Genomic DNA, 18,404 nt, shown 5'->3' with positions numbered 1-18,404 from the left:
CCAAAATACACGACTAGTACAAAGGCAAATTTCATTAAAATGAATCCCATTTCAAGGCAATAATTTTTTTCATTAACTAGAAAAGACAGAATTGAGCATCTAAGAATATAAAATGAAGAACATTTTTATTAATTTAAAATTAATGTGTTTTAGCATAATTTTGGTATTTTACACAAATGGTAAATTTAATCTCACAGATCCAGGAAAATGCTTAGGAACATTTCTTACTTTAAGTAAAGCCACAGAGGTGAATGAATAAATAAGTATTTCTTTACAACAGCAAATCCATTCATTGAGGTTTGTTTTATATTTTCAGGATTTAAACTGCTTTATTAAGTGTCTTTGCCAGATCTTTGAACTCTTCCAGCTATATATTGTATTAGTTTAATGTATTATTGGCTTGTCTGGAGAGAGTGATGTACTTGGACTTGAATGGGATGATTCAATAAGGACACAAGGAGAAAAAAAAAATGAAAATTGCTTTTCCTTAAGATATTGAAGTTTTCATTTCACTTAGTCCTTATTTCTTCATCCATTCATTGGATGGAGTGTAATTTATTTTAGAATTAAGGTTCTTTGCACAGAGCAAAAGCATTATAATTGAAATATAACAAGTATAGTATGAGAGTTTGATCAAGTTAAAGGAAAAGACAAATATATATATATAGGAACTGTGCACCTCTTTCATTTCTTGGAAGCTCCATCTTAGTGCTGCCAAGATGAGTATTTTTTCAACTTTACACTGTACATTTCACATTAATAGTTAGGCTTTTTCACTGCAATTTCAGCATTCTGGCAAAATATAAGAAATATTCCGCCAGTGCTAGGAGGTAATTCCTCCAAGTCCAGAAGAACCAGTAACGTAAAGTTTCTCAGGTCACATGCAGATCAGCTGGTGTTTTTGGATGTTATGGCACTGGTCTTCTGTTTCAGCTGTGTGGCTGTCCCATTTTATCAATGCTTTGCAAAACTATTTTATTTTAGTAAATTAATTTCCTCTGTTGTATGAAGAGTTTAGAACTGATGTTACAAAATTTTCTGTCTAAATTAAATTGTGCTTCTGTATTCTCTATCCTTTGCCTCCCAAGTCCCCTCTACCAAGGGAAATTCAGTCAAAAACTAATCAAATAAGTATTAAGGAAAAGAAAAAAGAAAAAAGAAAAAAACAAAAAGTATAAAAAGGAAGGATGCAGTGATACTTAAGATCCTATACAGGATCTTAAGAACAGATATTGTCCTATATATCTGTTACTTTCATATAGATAGTGCTGCCTTGGTCAGACATCCTAACAAAAGCTATTTGTTCCTCCCTCTTCCCCCTTTTTATGTACGGAGAGGTGGATGCTTTTAATAAGCTTCTTTAAATGAACAATTACCAATAAAAAGAGACAATAAATTCTGTGTGAAATATCGTGTATACATTATTGCAAAGCTCTGTTGGAATTAAATTCTATTATATTAATGCAAGCTAATATATATATATATATATGTGTGTTATTGCACTGAAACTTAGCAGTGCTATTTTAAATCACCTGAACATTTTGTTACAATTCACGCTCTGTATTTCCAGGAATTGCGATGTGTTCAAGTAATGCAGATGTAGTAGAGTGGAAATAAATGAATCTTTGTAAAGATTATATTGAACATGTAGAGAAAAAGTATGCTTGCATTTTTGTAAGGTTGTATGTTTTATCATGGGAAACCTAAAGAAATATGGAATAGAATAATCAAAATCTGTGTTCCAGAGAGACTGCAAATAAATCTCCGGAAAATATCAGAGAGTGAAGAAAAGTAAGAGCAAGAAGCTTCTAAATCGTGTTTTGTGCTATCAGTTAAATCACTTTATCTTGGGTGATCCTCAGTTTTTCATCAATGTAAATAGTTACAAAGCATGATACATTCTAGCTCCATGTCAGTATGAGGCTGAAAAGAAAAGCTGGAAACTAGGAAAGATTTAGTGATTTTGGGTTGATTATATAAATAAAATTGTGTGTACAAGATCAGGCTTATTCTGTTTTCATAAGTCAAACTCAGTCATTTTGCATGTTGTACATTTCCTAAAGCGGAAAGAAAAATATAAATTATATAAAAAATTAATCTCATATATAATTAACTTCTTAATAGAGTTATTATATTATTGCTTACAAGTGAGATGTTTGAACTACTTCTTCGATTGTGGTTTAAAAGATCATTATATCATTATTATGGCAATATTTCTCTTCAAAAAGGCATTGACTTAAGTGCTTTTATGTCTGTTATTAGTATTTCAGGCACATTTGGTTAGCCACTAAATTGAGGCTAGATTGTGGTACCTGCTCTTGTTGCTTATTGCAGATACCAGACAAAACACTCAGAGCATAGAAGTTCATATGCTTTTTTAGGGGGAGGCTGAATCCAGTAGCCTTTTTTTTTTTTTTTTTAATACAATGAAAAAAGTATAGGTCTGTGTTAAAACAAGTGCACCTTCAGCTATAATCAGGTTTCTGGGAGAAATCCTCAGAAGAATATCACATGTCACTGAGATTTGCATGATATTCCACTAATCAATTATTATGATTTTTTTACTATGGAAAATATTTGGCTATTGAATGAAAGAGTATACTAACATGTGCCAAACAGATGTTGTTACTGTATAGTAATACAGCTGGAAAAGAATCATGAGTTTGGATTCCAAGATAGTGTACAGAAGGTTCAAGTACAGGCGTTCACCTGTCAGGAGTTTCTTAGTGATGCGTACAAAGTCATGCACATGGTCTGTTTTTATGGCAATACTTGCATTTTTGTGTTTGGGAAGTTGTTGTGGAAACAAAAACATTAAAGACAAAGACATACTCACTTACGATGATTATACAACAGAGCTGCCTTTTATCCATATAGATGCTGTTATGCTTTTTTATATAATAATATGTAGCGATATTTGAGCTATAAAACATACAGCATATTTTTAAAATGTTATGTACCCTTGAACTCTTTTCTATTATAGCACATAAATAACAGCTGAGACTGACCTGAGGTTTCAAAGAGAAGTCACTGTAGTGCTCTGAGATTCTTGGAGTTTTTGAAGATGGCAGTTATTTTCACAAAGATGGATCTTCAGACTTCAGTTAATATTTAGCCTTAAGCTATTTTCTTCGAACTTACATTGTTTCAGGGAAGAGCTAAACTGGCTCTGATGGTATTTCCAGTTCAGAATACTTATTAACTTCCTTTATATAGCATATATTTGTTTAAGCAAAGACTAGTATGTCTACTTAGAGGAAGGAAAAATAATGTACAAAATCATGAAAAAAAAATCTCTTTGTCTTAGTTCTTGTTAATTATACCACTCAGGAACAGTGTTATTTGTTTAAAGGGGTAATCAGGTTTTGTGGTTAAAAATATCTTTTACTTTATTTTTAGGTAGAAATAGGAGGAAAGTGTTAATTAAGTGAAAGAAAATTGTGGTATAATATGAATCCGTGAAAACTTTCATAAATTGCATTGTCTTCCTATATAGGTAATGGAGAGGGGGAATTTTTAAAATGATAATAAGCAACATATATTTTCCCACACAATAGTTTGTTTTATTTCTGAATTGGAAAAGGTGTAGATTCTCTGATGTTTCAGGGGCCAACCTGGGATACATACATCAATTGCTTTTCCACATTCACCAGCCAGGCTAGTGTTTCCTCAGATATCTACGCAAGCCAAAAGGATTTATATGCAAGATATAAATGGTAATAAATCCAAGTGAATATAATAAACAGGAGAAAATTTTGATAAGACTTACTTTTCTGCATGTTTTGTCTCCAATTAAGCTGATATATTTTCTGCCTCTAAATTTATATCTGGTTCTTCAGCAAACAAAAGAGATTACAGCTTCACTTAGCGTATGGTGGGGTTGTGTTATATTTGGTAAGCTTTGGTATTTCTTCAGCCACAGATGGAATTGTGCCTTAGGAGATATGGTGGAAGTTTGAGGTGAACAACAGTTCCAACTGAAACAGAAGAAGGCAGTGAGAAAGTTCCCAGATGATAGAAGGGAAAGGATCAGTAATCCTACGTTTCATTTCAGAAACACCTGTGTTTCAGGATCAGACATTCACCATGAGATTGAGTTCCTTTTAATTTACACATATGGAAGTTAAGTGTTAAATCTGAGTTTTCATCTATAGCTTGGAGATGGGATTTTACCTAATGTCAGACATTTAAAATCTATTTTTCTAGCTCTGCCCCCTTCAGTAAGAGGCCATATAGGTGAATTCATTCATGATAAAAATGTTCCATTTTAATTTTAATTGCTGTTACATCTCTGATCTGTAATAAGACAGACCTCATTCAAACAGCCAAGGCCCTGTATAAACGCTGACCAGTGTGAATATTCAGGCACATTTGAAGGTCTAGAGCAAGCAATGCTAAACACAGGGCACCGTAACTTCAGAAGAACGTAATCTGTATTGACTTGGAACATCATCGTTAAGGCTTTTGTTACCATTGATCTAGTTTTCAATTCGATTTCACCCACATACTTAGTAGGAATTAATTCAGAAGACTATTGATGAATACATTTGTCTCCTAAAATAAACAAATAGAACACAAAACTTTTGAGTGTTCTGTGGATACTTACCATGAAATAAATCATATTTACAGGTTCAATTGCTAAATGGTTTTATGTGTGTAACAACACATAATGAAATATGAAATAACATAATTACAACAACTAATATGTAATAACATATCCCAATTTAGAGTCTTGTTCACAATTCAGACAGTTTCCAGAACTGCAGTTACTGTCCTGCTCACCCAGAAAGATAAGAATGTTGTGATATAAGGGAAAGGAAGTATTCTCAAACAGTAACTTTGAGCCATGCTGTTGTGTTCAGCATGAAAGCAAAATGCTTGGTCTGTCTTACTCTAGAAGTTAAACTGTACTATGGAAGAGAATGAGAATGTGTTTCACTGCTAGCAGGGAAACTAGCATCCTATTCTGTCTGTGTAATGCAGGCTGTGGATCAGTAATGCCCCAAGACATATGTATCTATAAATCTTGCCATTGACTGAACTGCTTGAACCTAAATGTATAGGATTTCTCTAAAATGGAGTTAGTAGTAAAGGTGACGCAACAAGGGTCGTTCAGTTTTGCAAAAATCTGTCATACTTTGTTCTGCAAACTCTGTAGTCAGATCTAGAAGGTCCTACTTTTTTATATTATGTAATTTTTTAACAATTTTTTAAACAATTTTTTTGTATTTTTTTAAATAGATATCTCTATTATAGTCCTGAGAAAAGAATGTGAAAAAAAGAGAAACAAAATGAATCCTGTCTTGATAAATGCACTTAACAGAGATATGCAAAATCCACAGTTTGGAGACAGCATGGAAAGCAAACATTTTTCTTGGTTCCATTTTGGCTTCCACATCTATGAACACATAAGAAAATGTATACATATATACACCTAGCTGCAGTAAATGTATTTGATCTACTATTTTGAAAAAATCTATTCCCTTTTTAAATTCACTTTTTGCATTATTACTACAGAAAGGCAACAATATAATGGTGTCACTCCAGAGCTACTGGATTTGTCTTTCTGTGTTGGATTTGTGTTAAAAGTTTCAGCACTACAGAGCTTGCATTATTTAATGATCTTCTGCACCATTAATTCCTTCTTGTAAGCACTGAAATTGATTTTTTTTCTTAGTACGTGTGGTTCCGTGTTATTCCCTCTTTGGTCATTATCTAAGAATATAAAGTAGCTACAGAAGGGTAAAATAACAGCACTAGTATCTTTCAATGCATTACTGTTTGGTAATTTTAAATTAAAACAAATATTTTAGTTTTCCTTCAAAAAAAGTAATGTGGAATTAAAAGATAAATATCTGTCTTTGCAGTAGTTTTTTTTTGTTCCATGCAATTTTTTTGCAGTGAATTTCTCTGTCTAGTGTTTTATAAAGGTCTTTCAGAAATACCTTGAGTAGTATGTATAGCGTGCAATCTTCTTTCTTGACTTTTTAAAAATAAGTCAGTTTACATGTTGTTGTATAAATATTATTTGAAACAAATATTTGAATCAATTCAATTATTTGAATTGAAATATGGTTAAACATATGGTTCTTGTGCTGTATTTGAAAGATTACATCAAAATGTTTGTGTGTTAGTGAGTTAAAACTCTTCCTTGTTTCCAGAAATCAAACAGTAAAAATAATTCATGTTGGGAGGTTTTCTGAAATCCCAGTTGCAATTGGTTACGTGAGTTCTTGGTATTAATGTAATTTTATTTGATTCACATATTTTTCCATTACATATTTTAATAGAGTATCATGACAATATATTATAACTTTGTGCGTGGTTTTTTTTTTTTTTTTTTTTGAATTGTCTATTTTACAAAGTACTGATATCGCGATACTGAAGTCACTATTGGGCACTTACCAACCAGTGACAAGGAAAATTATGTCACAAGATACAGGAGCATTCTTGACGAGATCTTTTTATATCCTTTTTATATCCTACTATATCCTATATCTGACCCTTCAGAAAACGTTTTTTCCCCATTCTTCCTTTGTATTTTTGATGAATATGCATATTATATGTTCAGAAATCCTAATTTCTTCAGATACTTTTTATTGTAAGCAAAGAGCTTTTTTTTCCATTACAATTTTTATTTCAGCTATATCTGCACTTAGAAATTAAATGGGTGCAGGACTGGTCTCTGGGCTGAGGCTAACTGATTCAGAATGACCTGCCTCCATGTTCGTTCAAAGCAGGATAAAAAGTTTAAAGCACAGTATACCCATGTATGAATGTATATACATGTGTATGTCTAGGAATTTGGAGGGGAGCTGACTAGCTGTCCTGGGCTGAAACCACACCAAGGCCATTCCAAAAATCTAAAAGAACAGACAAATAACTTCCAGTGTCGAAGAACATTACTTTGCAGTGTTTGGTAATATACAAAAAAAAAAAAATATCTTGATAGTTTGAAACCTTTAACTTTTTAGAGACCAAGCAATAAATGATGTAGTTATAAGACATATGTAAAATCTGCTGTTTGAAATACTTAAATTTTCATAATTACTATTATAACAGCCAAAATGTAATTTATAATTTGTTAACTTTATACACGCACAAGTAGAAATTGTTTCAAACTGAGTTGTTCTGGTCAGTGAATCAACAAATCAGCAACTCTATCATTAGATCATGGCAAAAAAAATGATTTACTCTTTCTGTCTTATAAATGCATTTGTCATTTAAAAGCATTCAATATAGTTTTGAAGGCTCCATTACAGTGCAGATTAGCATAAATAGTGTGAAGTGAATAGATTGTGTGACTGGCCCAGAAGGAGTTCATCAATTCATTTCAAATTCTAGTGTGGATATTAGTGAGGTTTGGGAAGCCACATTTATCAACATGAGACTGATAAAAAATGCAGTCTAAGATGCAAGGAGGTATCAACAGTTTCTTTAATTTTTATCATTGCTATTTTTCATCTCATCATCATCATTTATCCATATCACTATATATATAAACACCTGTATCTGAAATAAATAGATGAATATATATCTCTGAACTGTGTGTTCACATATGATTCAATATTATTCAGATGGTTCAGCATAATTACTGAGCATCTGCTTTAGCTTCTGAACAAAGAGTAACCTCTATATGTATATATGTAAGTATGTAACTCAGTTATACATGGCAAAATATGAGTGAAAACCTGTAAGAGGAGTACTATTCTTTTAGCTGCTATTTAATCTTTCATGAATGCTTTTGAAAAGACAACTACCTCCAGGGAAAATAATTTCAGATATTTCTGGTGCATCCAAATGTCATGCAATAATAGATCTATATAAACATCCAAGCATTAGAACTTTACTTTCCAGCAAAAGTTTTTGCAGTTAAGATGAATTTCATGAGTTTCTGAGCACTTTATGTAAAGTACTTGATCTAGATCAAAAAATATATACTATTTCAATTTCAAGTGTTGCTTCATCTCACTTATATTTGCATCTACCCGAGTCCTTATTATATGGGAAGGATGGATTGACTTCTGCTAGCAAAGATTTCAGTCATCTCAATTTTCTCTTCTTTTTCATCTTCAGTAAAAAAATCCTTATGCAATAGTGTGCTATACCTTTAATTAAATTTTTATGTTTTAATACACGGATGTCTATTATGTATATAGGTAATGTGTGTATTTATCTAATGAATTCGTATGCATATATATTCACTTCTGCTTAGTGAATATTTACAGATTATGAAGACATTAATAGAAATCAAGCCTGTATTTGAAACAGAGAAATGTCCTTAATGTATCAACTAACAGAACCAAACAAAACACTTCAGTATGAGATATAAAAAGTATATTATGTATTAATATATACTATGCATGAGTATACACAGACGATTAATATATTATTATACACACACATATACATACAGGTATGTATATGTATATATACATAAAGACACACCGATAAATAGACAATAACATATATATCCCTACTATGCTATCCCAGGTTCTACAGACTGTGTTCAGCTGGTATATAAAGTCATATTGCCTACCAAATTATTTCTTCATATTGTTCCTGTGGTCTTGCTACTGTCATCTTTTATTGGTGTGGCTTGACTCTCAAAGCATTCTTCATTTCCAGTCAGAAATATTTATATTGAATTTCTTACAGAATGCAACAGAGATGCAGATTTTATTGTAACTAATGTGCTTTTCCATGACTGGTGGTTCTTTGGTCTAAAGTAGCTGTCATTTGTCATACTGACAGGTACACCTACTGCGAAACGCTGGCGATGAAGTTACCATCACCGTTCAGTACCTCAGGGAAGCTCCATCATTTTTAAAGCTCCCATTAGGTAAGGCAAAATTAAAGGATAGGAATAATTTGTTTTTCTCTTTGCAGTATTTCTCATAAAAAGAAGACACTAAGAGAAATAGGAATTCAATTCTTGAGTGTTTTCTGCAAGAAACAGAAAATTATGTACTTTATTGCTTAATTTGTAAAAATCTAATGTCTACTGCATGATTGCTTCTGTATAGTTTGTTCAAAACGAACCTGAAATATCACTAAAATGAAGTGCAATCACAGATGCTTTTTTGAAAGTTTTTCCATACTAGGGTTGACTGAATACAATAAGGAAATATTTATAAACATTTGAATCCTACATTCACAGTGAAAGGGATTTTTACTCGAAATCATCATGAAAAACAGCAGTACACTTACTTACACATAAAACAAATACATGACATTAATTGTGTATTGTAATATATACTATATATATAACATGTAATAAATTATGTTGATATTTTGTCCGTTTTATCAAGCAGAATAATGGTGTACCACACGTGTAATCAAACCGTAGGATTAGGAGAATTTAGCAAAACAGATTTAAACTGTGTCCGTTCTCTGGGTTTTGGTGTAAATAGTGCTCAACTGTGTACTTGTTTTTTATTAATTTGAACAGACCAAGATTTGCCAAGGTCTGCCTCCTGTGGTTACAAAATGAGTGTCTGTCATTTCATCTAGTTTCTTACACCTGCTATAAGCAAAGTTGACAGGCCTTTTCTAAGATGAACTATACCTTTCATCTTAAAACCCTTATTTCTCTGCTTATAGTTTATCATTTCCATTTGAAAAATGAATATAAATTAATGAAATTCAAAGAAATTCTACCTTGAGAGATTGTTGACTGTTCAATGCCCTTTATAAGAAGAATTTCATTTTTTTCTTCCTGCTTTCCTATCACCAGAGAGCTAAAGAGTAATAGCCTTGTAATCCTTTGATAACCGTGCCTAAGCTTAGGCACAATTTTGCTAAGATAGTCAGCTCTCATTAGTAGTATCTGGGCTGTTAGCCATAGTCTTCTTTAGTTAATGATGGTTACACCTGCCTGGTCTTTGGCAAGAAGGAAATAAGGAAAAGACACCCATTAGATTTCCTGTATGTTATAGAACAGAAGGTCTTACGAATATTTTTATGGTCTTACTAATTATTATTATTAATAATACTAGGTCTTACTAATATTTACTGCCCTCCTGGGGCCCAGGTTAAGGATGTCACCAGGAAACTTCCAAACCTGATTCGACCCACAAACTATATTACCATTACAATACCATTGATGGTCTCACATGTGGGAGGAGTAGAAGTGGCAGCGTGCAGCCTGAGGGCAAGCAAAAGGGACTCTAAGGAATTGGGTTAGATGATCGGCAACTCAGGCGTGCGGGTCCTTTTCTCTCCCATTCTCCCCACTGCTGACAGCAATATAGAAAGAAATAGGACAATACAGTCCATCAACACATGGTTCCGTGGCTGGTGTCATCACCACAACTTTGTTTTCTTTGGCAACAGGAAGCCTTACATGGCACCTGACATGATGGCATCTAATGAGATTCATCTTTCTCAAAGAGGGAAGAGGGTCCTGGGTTCTGAAGAGCCCTAGCAGGGCTCTTCAAGAAGTCTTTGAACTAGATTCAAGGATATCATCAGGGAAGCAGGTGATAAGGTAGGCGATGGCCTGTCATGCCACTCAGAGAAGCCTAACTCCAGAGCCTGTGAAGGGCGCCCAAAGCCTGGAGAGGTTAAACGGCAAAATATGAGAACTACTGAAAACCCACATAGTCAAGTTCCAGTTGCCCCTGCTAGAATGAGAGGCACATTGGGTGCCCAACTCAAATGCCTCTGTGTAAAGGCATGCAGCATGGGAATAAACAAGGGGAACTGGAGATGCATGTGCAATTGCAGGGCCATGATCTCTCATTGCAATTATGTACACGTGGTGGGATAGCTCTCATGTCTGAAACGTGGCTACGGATTCCTTTAGGTTTTTCAGGAAGGACAGGCCAGGAAGATGAGGTGGGGGAGTTGCCCTTTACTTGAGATAGCAACTTCAATGTATGGAGATCAGCATAGGGGAGGATGAAGCATGAGTCGAGAACCCGTGGGTGAGGATCAAGGGCAGCATGGTTGTGGGAGCTTACTACAGGCCTCCTGACCAGAGAGAGGAAGTGGATGAGGCCTTCTACAGGAAGCTTCATGATCTCAGGCCCTGGTCCTTATGGGGGACTTCAACCACCCTGATTATCCTGTGATTGGGATAATCACACAGCTAGGAGCAGACAGTCCAGGAGATTCCTGCAAAACATTGCAGATAGATAACTTCTTGACTCAGGTGGTTGATGGGCCAACAAGGGTGCTGCTAGACCTGATACTAGCAAACAGAGATAGTCTAGTTGGAAATGTGAAGGTTAGGAACAGTCTTGGCTGCAGTGACCCTGAGATGTTGGAATTCACAATCCTGCAAGGAGGAAGCTGGGCAAGAAGTAGGATTGCAACCCTGGACTTCAAGAGTCCAGAGAGAGGACTTCGAGCTAGCTTTGACCTCTTCAGGGAGCAACTTGGAGCAATCCCCTGGGCTAGGATATTGGAAGGAAAAGGAGGTCCAGGAAAGTTGGCTAATATTCAAACACCACTTTCTCCAAGCTCAGGATTGGTGCATTCCTACAAGAAGGAACTCGAGCAAGACAGGCAGGAGATCTATGCGGATGGGCAAGGAGCTTTTGGGTAAACTTAATGAGGAAAAGAGCACATACATACATAATGTGGAAGAAAGGTCAGACAACATGGGAAGAATATAGGAATATTGTCAGAGAATGTAGGGATGCAACAAGGAAGGCCAGGGCCCGTTTGAAATTAGAGTTAGCAAGAGATGCCAGGAACAACAGGAAGGATTTCTATATGTACATCAGCAGCAAGAGGAAGACTAGGGAAAATGTTAGTCTGACACTGAATGGGGAAAGTGCCTTGGTGACGGAGGATGCAGAGAAGGCAGAGTTACTAAATGCCTTCTTTGCTTCTGTCTTTACTGCTAAGACTAGTCCCCATGAACTACAGAGCCTGAGGACAAGAGAGAGAGCTGGGAGAGAGGAAGACTTTCCACAGAACAAGGAGGACTGGGTTAGAGATTATTTAGGCAAACTGGACACACATAAATCTATAGACTCGTATGGGATGCACCCAAAACTGCTGAGGGCACTGGTGAGGGTTATTGCTCAGCCGCTCGCCATCATCTTTGAGAGGTCATGGAGAACGGGGGAGGTGCCAGAGGACTGGAAGAAACCAACGTCACTCCAGTCTTCAAAAAGGGCAAGAGGGAGGAGCTGGGGAACTACAGGGTGTTCAAGCTCACCTCCATCCCTGGAAAGGTGATGGAGCAGCTCATCCTAGAGAACATCTCTAGGCATGTCAAAGAAAAGAAGGTGGTCAAGAGTAGTCAGCATGGATTTACCAAGAAGTCATGTTTGATGAACCAGATAGCCTTCTACAATGGGATGAGTGGTTGAATGGACGATGGGAGAGCAGTGGATGTTGTCTACATTGATTTCAGCAAGGCTTTCAACACAGTCTCCCATAATGTCCTCATGGGGCAAGCTCCAGGATTGTGAGTTATATGAGTGGACAATGAGGTGCATTGAGAACTGTCTGGATGGCAGAGCTCAGAGGGTCATGATAAATGGGGCCGAGTCTAGTTGGAGGCCTGTGGGCAGAGATGTCTGCAAGGGTCAGTACTGGGCCCAGTGCTTTTCAACTTGTTCATCAGTGACTTGGATGAGGGGACAGAGTGCATCCTGAGCAAGCTTGTGGATGATACCAAACTGGGTGCAGTGGCCGACACTCCGAGGGCTGTGCTGCCATTCAGAGGGACCTGGACAGGTTGGAGAGTTGGGCAGAGAGGAACGTCCTGGGCGTCGACAAGAACAAGTGCAGGGTCCTGCATCTGAGGAGGGATAACCCCAGGCGCCAGTACAGATTAGGGGTTGACCTGCTGGAAAGCAGCTTCATGGAGAGGGACTGGGGAGTCCTGGTTGACAAGACATTAACCATGAGTCAGCAATGTGACCTTGTGGCCAAGAAAGCCAATGGGACCCTGGCCTGCATGAGGAGGAGTGTTGCCAGCAGATCGAGGGAGGTAATCCTGCACCTCTTCTTAGCTCTGGTAAGACCCCCGCCTGGAGGCAGTTCTGGTCTCAGACAAGAGGGATATGGAACTTCTAAAAATGGTCCATCAACAAAGATGATTAAGGGACTGGAGCATCTATCGTATGAGGAAAGACTAAGTGACCTGAACCAGTTTAACCTAGAGAAGAGAGGACTGAGAGGAGATCTGATCAATATGTATAAATACCTGAGGGGTGTAGGGAGGATGCGGCCAAACTCTTCCCGGTGGCGGCCGGTTACAGGACAAGGGATAATGGGTACAAATTGAAACACAGTAAGTTCCATTTCCCTGTGAGGAAGAACTTCCTGACTGTGAGGGTGACAGAGCCCTGGCACAGGCTGCCCAGGGAGTTTGTGGAGTCTCCTTCTCTGGAGATCTTCCAAACCCACCTGGGTGCAACCCTGTGCCACGTGCTCTAGGTGTCCCTGCTTGAGCAGGAGCGTTGGACTAGATGATCTCTAGGAGTTCCTTCTAACCTTCTAACCAGCAGACACCACCAGGAAGATGTGATCAAAGGATGATTCATGGAAGATAGCGCAGTAGCTGAATCAGTAAATCATTGTTTGTAGATGCCAAATACTCTTTCATATGACTCCTGTCATGGGGAAGGAGTGAAGGGAACAAGAACTAGGTGCTTCCAGATGGTAGGGCTAGTGGTATCACAATCTACCCCTCACTGGATCCACAATAATTGGTGTCCCTATCCAGTGTCAGGGGAGGTTTTCTCGCTTCCCAAGAGTGAGATTAAGACACAAACGGGGTCAAATGCCATACAACCTTTTAAGCTTTATTCTCATAAGTGCAAATAGGACAGAGAGAAGAAGAAGAGAAAAGGAAAGAAAGATAAGCAAGCAAGCGGGAGAGATGCAACAAGATTATAGTTACCACCACGAGTCCAGCTAAGTATCGCTGGCTCCACTTCGGTGCAGGTACAGGCGTCTCAGTGCAGGTGATGTTCTGTGACCGAAGGCCATGCATACTGGTACAGGTGATGTTCCATGCTGCCCAGGGAGGGGAAAAATGTGCTCCTTTTATGTCCCCCTTCTCAAAGGGTCCTCCCATTTTCTCGAAGTTTTCTGGTACGTGTTGTTCCTGTTGTACGTGCTGTGTGCTTTTGTATTCCTCTTCACCCCCATTCCTCTTCACCCCCGATTCGCATGCAAACTGCTCTGGGTACTGTCATTGTTGTCATTGTTCAGGTCTTGAGATGATCTTCCAATGCCAAGTAGATAGCTGATATTACAGTCTTCCCAGAGATAAGATGACAGGGTTAGGAGGCGCATATGGTAAGAGACCTTCCCAGAGATAAGGTGCCAGGGCATTGTCCAGGTAAATGGTGTGTCAGAGATTTCAAGACAAACACAGCCCATAACAGTCTCTTACAATTGGTCTGTAGGAATGGCATCTGCCACGGATTAGGACAGGAAGACCTAGGTTCTTGTGGGAAGAGGGCTTTTTAAAAAAGAAAATTAAATATATATATTATGAGAAAGCAGGAAACTTAATTTTCTCTTCTTGACTGTGTGATTTTATTTTGTTTTGAATTTGGAAATTCAATGCTGATAAGTAACTGAAATTGTCTCTTTTTTCTTTCCATGAATTCCAAGAGCTCCTGACATGTTAGCTTCTCCAAGATGTACAGCTATATGCCCTGGTGGCCACCCCACATTGAGGCAGGGCATCAAGGTTCAGAATCTTCTGCTGGATAATAAAGTAGGCCTGCTAAGGAGTGATGGACTGTGGAGTTGGGTGCCACCAGGCAGATTTTTTTGTTCTTGAAGGGGAAACTTGTATTGTAGCATCAACAACTGTCTGCTAATTAAGTTTTCCTGCTGTATAACTAGGATGATTTCTCATCCCATAGCTTGTGGTTTGTTCCACAGTCACTGTGGGCAAGTAAGAGAATGGATCTGTGTTCCTGGAAACAAAAAAGCGGAATTTCAACTTTTGGAAATGGGTGAGAATTTTGTTAGTTAATTAGTTGTTAGGATTCTTTGCTGTGTCTGGGACTGACTCCATTATGCATGACAGTTTAGCAGAGCGCTAAGGGCCTTGTAGGGCCCTTTTAGATAAGGTTCACTGCTACTGGAAAGATTTCCTGAGAATATTTTATTGTCAATCAGACTCTCTTAAGAAATTTCTTTTTCTGATAGTTAGACAAAATAAGCAGAGTATTCTGAAGTTGCAAGTGTAATTAAAATTTATTAGGAGCTTTTCCTTCAGTTTTATTTTGTGGTTTGACTGGAATAGTCTTTTTTCAGGTTTGTCCATTGGAGCTTTTCTATGACATAATTAGCAAGTCAGATAATTTTTTTTGCTCAGATGTTTATTGTAATTCATCGACTGAAATAAAGAGCCATCTGTTGATGGGGCTGCAGTGACCTTCTAGGTCTAGCAAGTTTATGATTTTTAACAGAATCCACATCATTTTAAAATAAAAAGTAGAGTGCTTAACTTTTTAAATTAAAAAATCAGAGTGCTTCAATCAGAAAGAATAGAAATGAAGAAGATTTATAAACAATTCCCACACCTGAACAACTGCAAATGAGTTTTTGCTTTCAGATTTAGTTTCATCTAACTCAGTGATCTCCTGAGTTATTGCTAACACTGCAGGGGCCCCTGTGACACTTTCCCTCACCTCTGAGATCTGGCTCTGCTTCCTAGAACCCTCAGGAGGTCTCTTTTTGTGAGCTGCAAACTGCTGTATTGTTGCTACAGCTCCTTCTCTGACTCCTTCTCACCTTGAAGACCGAGTTGCATTCTCTTATTGTACTCAACTGTTGTTCAAGTAAAGGTCAATCTTCTCATCAACCACAAAATCCTTCCTAACCCAGCTTTCTAAATAAAATAAAATAAAATAACACAACTAAGAATAAGCACATTAAACACATACAGCTTGTCATAGTCTGCATTCACATTTCTCATGGATTGACTGTTTAATTACAATTTGGGTAGGGTAAGATGAGAGCTAAGTAATAAAAAGATGGTGAAAACCTCGTAATGTATCAAATGCGTAGTATCTGACATGAGTATCCATTAGGATATTGTATAGATAGTGCTTCTTGAACACTAGTCCAACACTTTCCAGAGTTGGACTAATACTAAACCCATTTAGTTTGAAGTCTCATCTACTTGGGCAAAGACTACAGGAGCAGACAGTATAAGTTTTACTTCACATGAGTACATTGTGTGTTGTGTGTTTGCTCTCTTTTTATCTATCTCTGTTTGGAAAGATGAGAGAACAGCACCTTCCATGAAAGCATTTGAGCATATCCAGGGGCAGTTTCAAAAGTGCTAAATGTGGCCGTGAGTGGGCAATCCGTGAGTATGTGAGGCACAATGAACAGGGAGCAAGCTAAAAGGCTTGTGAACTCAATTGCAAGTCTATTTTAGTCAACATGGATTTAGAGATTTAGGAATCTCTAAAATTCATGTATTTGATAGGTTAAATCAATAGTAGAGAATGGATAGTTCAATTTTAAGTATTAAATGAGTCTATTAAGTAGATTCATGTATTTGTGATAATTACGGGAGATAATGGAGGGGATCTACAGCAGAGAATTTTATGTCAACTTCAATGTTTTTATTTTGTTTTACTTAAATGTTTTTATCGAGAATGTAGAAATTATTTCCAGGAAGTTATGATCATCGACTAGTCCAAATAATATAAATTTTTGTGTTCGTATACGTGAAACTCATCATAAAGTATTATAGTTACTACTATTTGTGCTTGAGTTAGTTAGACATATATAAGCAAACTGCATCTATACTATCTAAATATCCAAATGTTTTGTAAAATGAATATTCAAATATGATTAATTAAATGAATGGCCGTCAGCCAGTTTCCATGGCCATCACAGATATAAAGCCATTACAAATGCCTCACCTAGACATACAGAAATTACTGCAAGTTAAAACATGCTGGAACTTCAGAATCAGAGTATTGTTTTGAAAGCTCAGCACTGAACTGACAGAGATTTGTTATGGAGACAATGAGCTTTTGTTGAACTAACTTCCATTTTACTAAATCTTTCAGATATGTGGTATAAAAGCATATGAAAATATGTGGCCAAAAATGACTTTAAGAATTTCATGATGTTACACTTTAAAAACCTATTAATGTGAAATATTTTACAGGCAATTTCAGGTGATTTCTTCAGACTGAAAAAAAACGGAGTTTTCAGGGGTGATGAATATAATACTGTGAAATTGATTTTATTTACTTTATTGTTAAGATCAAGTCCTGTCTGATGGTAATTGTATGAAGTATGTAATAAGAGCTATATATTAAGATTATACTTTTTTAAAAAATGTACAATGATGTGAATTCGTACTGCTTCCATTATAAAAGTTGGTTAGTAAATAGAGATGCATCAAGCTAACCTAGAGTCAAATTAACCATTAAGGCAGTATAATGATGTATAACTGTTAAAGATTTATCTCAGAGATAATTTTGAGACTGTCATTGCAAAATGGCTTCTTGCTTTTAATCTCTCTGTTTTAAAATGTACCTCATACTTTAACATAATGGGCACTTGTAACAAAAAAATTCATTAATAAAGGGTACTTATCTGTACAGTTAGTGCTTGCCTGAGAGGTTCTTACTAGCTTTGTCTATAAATACAGACCATGGTTATACTGTAGGAAGAGTCAATCAATAGTGAATAAGAAATGTATTCATAAAATTAATGGGATTTTTGTAACTAAATTACTTACTTGGTTTTAAATATATCATTCTCAGTGCAAAAGGGTTTAATCCTGCTAACAGTTAAGCATATTAGAAATTCCCCTGAGCACAGTCTTTATATAATGACATCAGTCCAGCAGCTTTTATCTTTCTGGACGTATAAAGTAGCATATATGGCAGACACATTTTATCGGCTGTCATTCTGAAATACAAGCAGTGCTTCTCTTTTGGTAGTTTATATTGAAAGTTCTCATTGTGTCTTCCTTTTTTTCTTTGAAATATTATATAATATATGATAATATGATGTAATATTAACATAGTATAATATCTTAACAACATATAATATGATATAAAGTAATGTAACATAAAAAGTTATCTTTCTTCATCTGATTTCAGGTTCCCCTGGACCATCTAGTGATCACAGCAGTGGAGCTTCATCACCTCTCTTTGACAGTGGCTTACATTTAAATGGAAACTCAGCTAACACGGTAAACAAATTAGTAATAAAAACATTATGTAAACTGCGTAAATTCACTTTTCATTTTGATCTTCAGAATGTTAACGTAAGGCAATCCTAAGGATTTTTTTTTTAAGGCATATACTGTAAGATTCTGGATTTACAAAGTAACCAACATGGGCTCTTGAATTTCTAAATTCTTACTCTGAGAAGCTTACCACAGTAAGACTGGGTCACAGAGCATATGACTTCATGTTGGCTTTTGACATATTTTATTC

The 18,404-nt window shown here is 36.4% G+C and overlaps 1 protein-coding gene across 1 annotated transcript in view; it reads left to right on the top strand.

Moving 5' to 3' along the window:
* LOC148590633 (gamma-2-syntrophin-like) overlaps window positions 1-18,157 on the top strand; it is a gene marked incomplete at its 3' end in the record, with an annotated part of 49,143 nt that extends 30,986 nt beyond the window's left edge. Inside the window, exons 5-6 of the mRNA XM_088538805.1 lie at window positions 8,755-8,842; window positions 18,066-18,157. Coding sequence (XP_088394931.1) covers window positions 8,755-8,842; window positions 18,066-18,157 — 180 coding nt within the window. The remainder of the gene's footprint in view (window positions 1-8,754; window positions 8,843-18,065) is intronic.
* Window positions 18,158-18,404: the final 247 nt, after the last annotated feature.

The sequence above is a fragment of the Tinamus guttatus genome, unplaced genomic scaffold, assembly GCF_059628265.1.
Source record: "Tinamus guttatus ecotype Peru unplaced genomic scaffold, ASM5962826v1 Tinamus_guttatus_pri_ptg001194l, whole genome shotgun sequence".
NCBI lineage: Eukaryota > Metazoa > Chordata > Aves > Tinamiformes > Tinamidae > Tinamus > Tinamus guttatus.
Note: the sequence above shows the minus strand (reverse complement) of the source record. Positions and strands in the feature narration are given on the sequence as shown.